The following is a 774-nucleotide window of genomic DNA, read 5'->3' on the forward strand; positions in this document are numbered from 1 at the left end:
CATGGTGGCTTTTTGAGGGTGTTCCTAGCAGCATCAGAAAAAAATGCATTAGGCAATTCATCTTCAGCTTTTCACATTCAAAGCACTTGGCAAAGAGCAACAAGTCAGCCCTTGTAATCATCCTGCAAGACTGCTGTGCCAGTTCAGGGGTGGAGAAATGGAAGTAAAGAGGTTAAATGTCTTGCTCAAAGCAGCGAGGAAATGTGTGGTGGAGACATTCAGGAGCCCCACGTATTTCTTAATGAATCATTTATAACTGTGGGTATATTATTAGGCAGATGGCTTGAACTGTGGATTGCTGTAGGAACTCGCCATCTAAATGAATTTTCTTCTTAAACTCTTAAACAGCCGTGTTTTCTTATTTTATTTCATGAGAATATGTTGGCTAAATCAAAGACTGTGTAGGATATACAATATATAAAATTATATAATTCTTTTAGAATTCAAACACACACTAACTCTTTGCTAATAATTCTGACCAAAAGTAATTGATGTGTTTCTCAGGACTAAAGGAAAAGAAAAATAGCAGCTTAAGAGACAAAGTTGGTTTAGTCCAAGATTAAAATGGGAAAAGAAATACTCGGCCATGTTTGAAGGTTAAATTCCTTCCTTTCTACACTCCAACAGAATTGGGGAGGAGACCGCCATGGGGACGTACAGCGCGGTGTCGCGTCTGTCTGGGAACCTGTGGATGGCCTCCCAGTCGGCAGTGTTGGGTGGCACGTGGCTCCCGCTGCACGCAGAAGGGCCAGCACCAGGCACATCGGTCAGCAG

General features: G+C 42.4%; 1 protein-coding gene across 1 annotated transcript in view; it reads left to right on the forward strand.

Moving 5' to 3' along the window:
- Window positions 1-646: 646 nt before the first annotated feature.
- The window catches only part of ADAMTS2 (ADAM metallopeptidase with thrombospondin type 1 motif 2), a 119,948-nt gene continuing 119,820 nt past the window's right edge, over window positions 647-774 (forward strand). Inside the window, exon 1 of the mRNA XM_035896701.1 lies at window positions 647-766. Within this exon, the coding sequence (XP_035752594.1) occupies window positions 647-766 (120 nt within the window). The remainder of the gene's footprint in view (window positions 767-774) is intronic.

Source organism: Egretta garzetta, unplaced genomic scaffold (assembly GCF_000687185.1).
Source record: "Egretta garzetta isolate BGI_Z169 unplaced genomic scaffold, ASM68718v1 scaffold26, whole genome shotgun sequence".
In the NCBI taxonomy this organism is placed as follows: domain Eukaryota; kingdom Metazoa; phylum Chordata; class Aves; order Pelecaniformes; family Ardeidae; genus Egretta; species Egretta garzetta.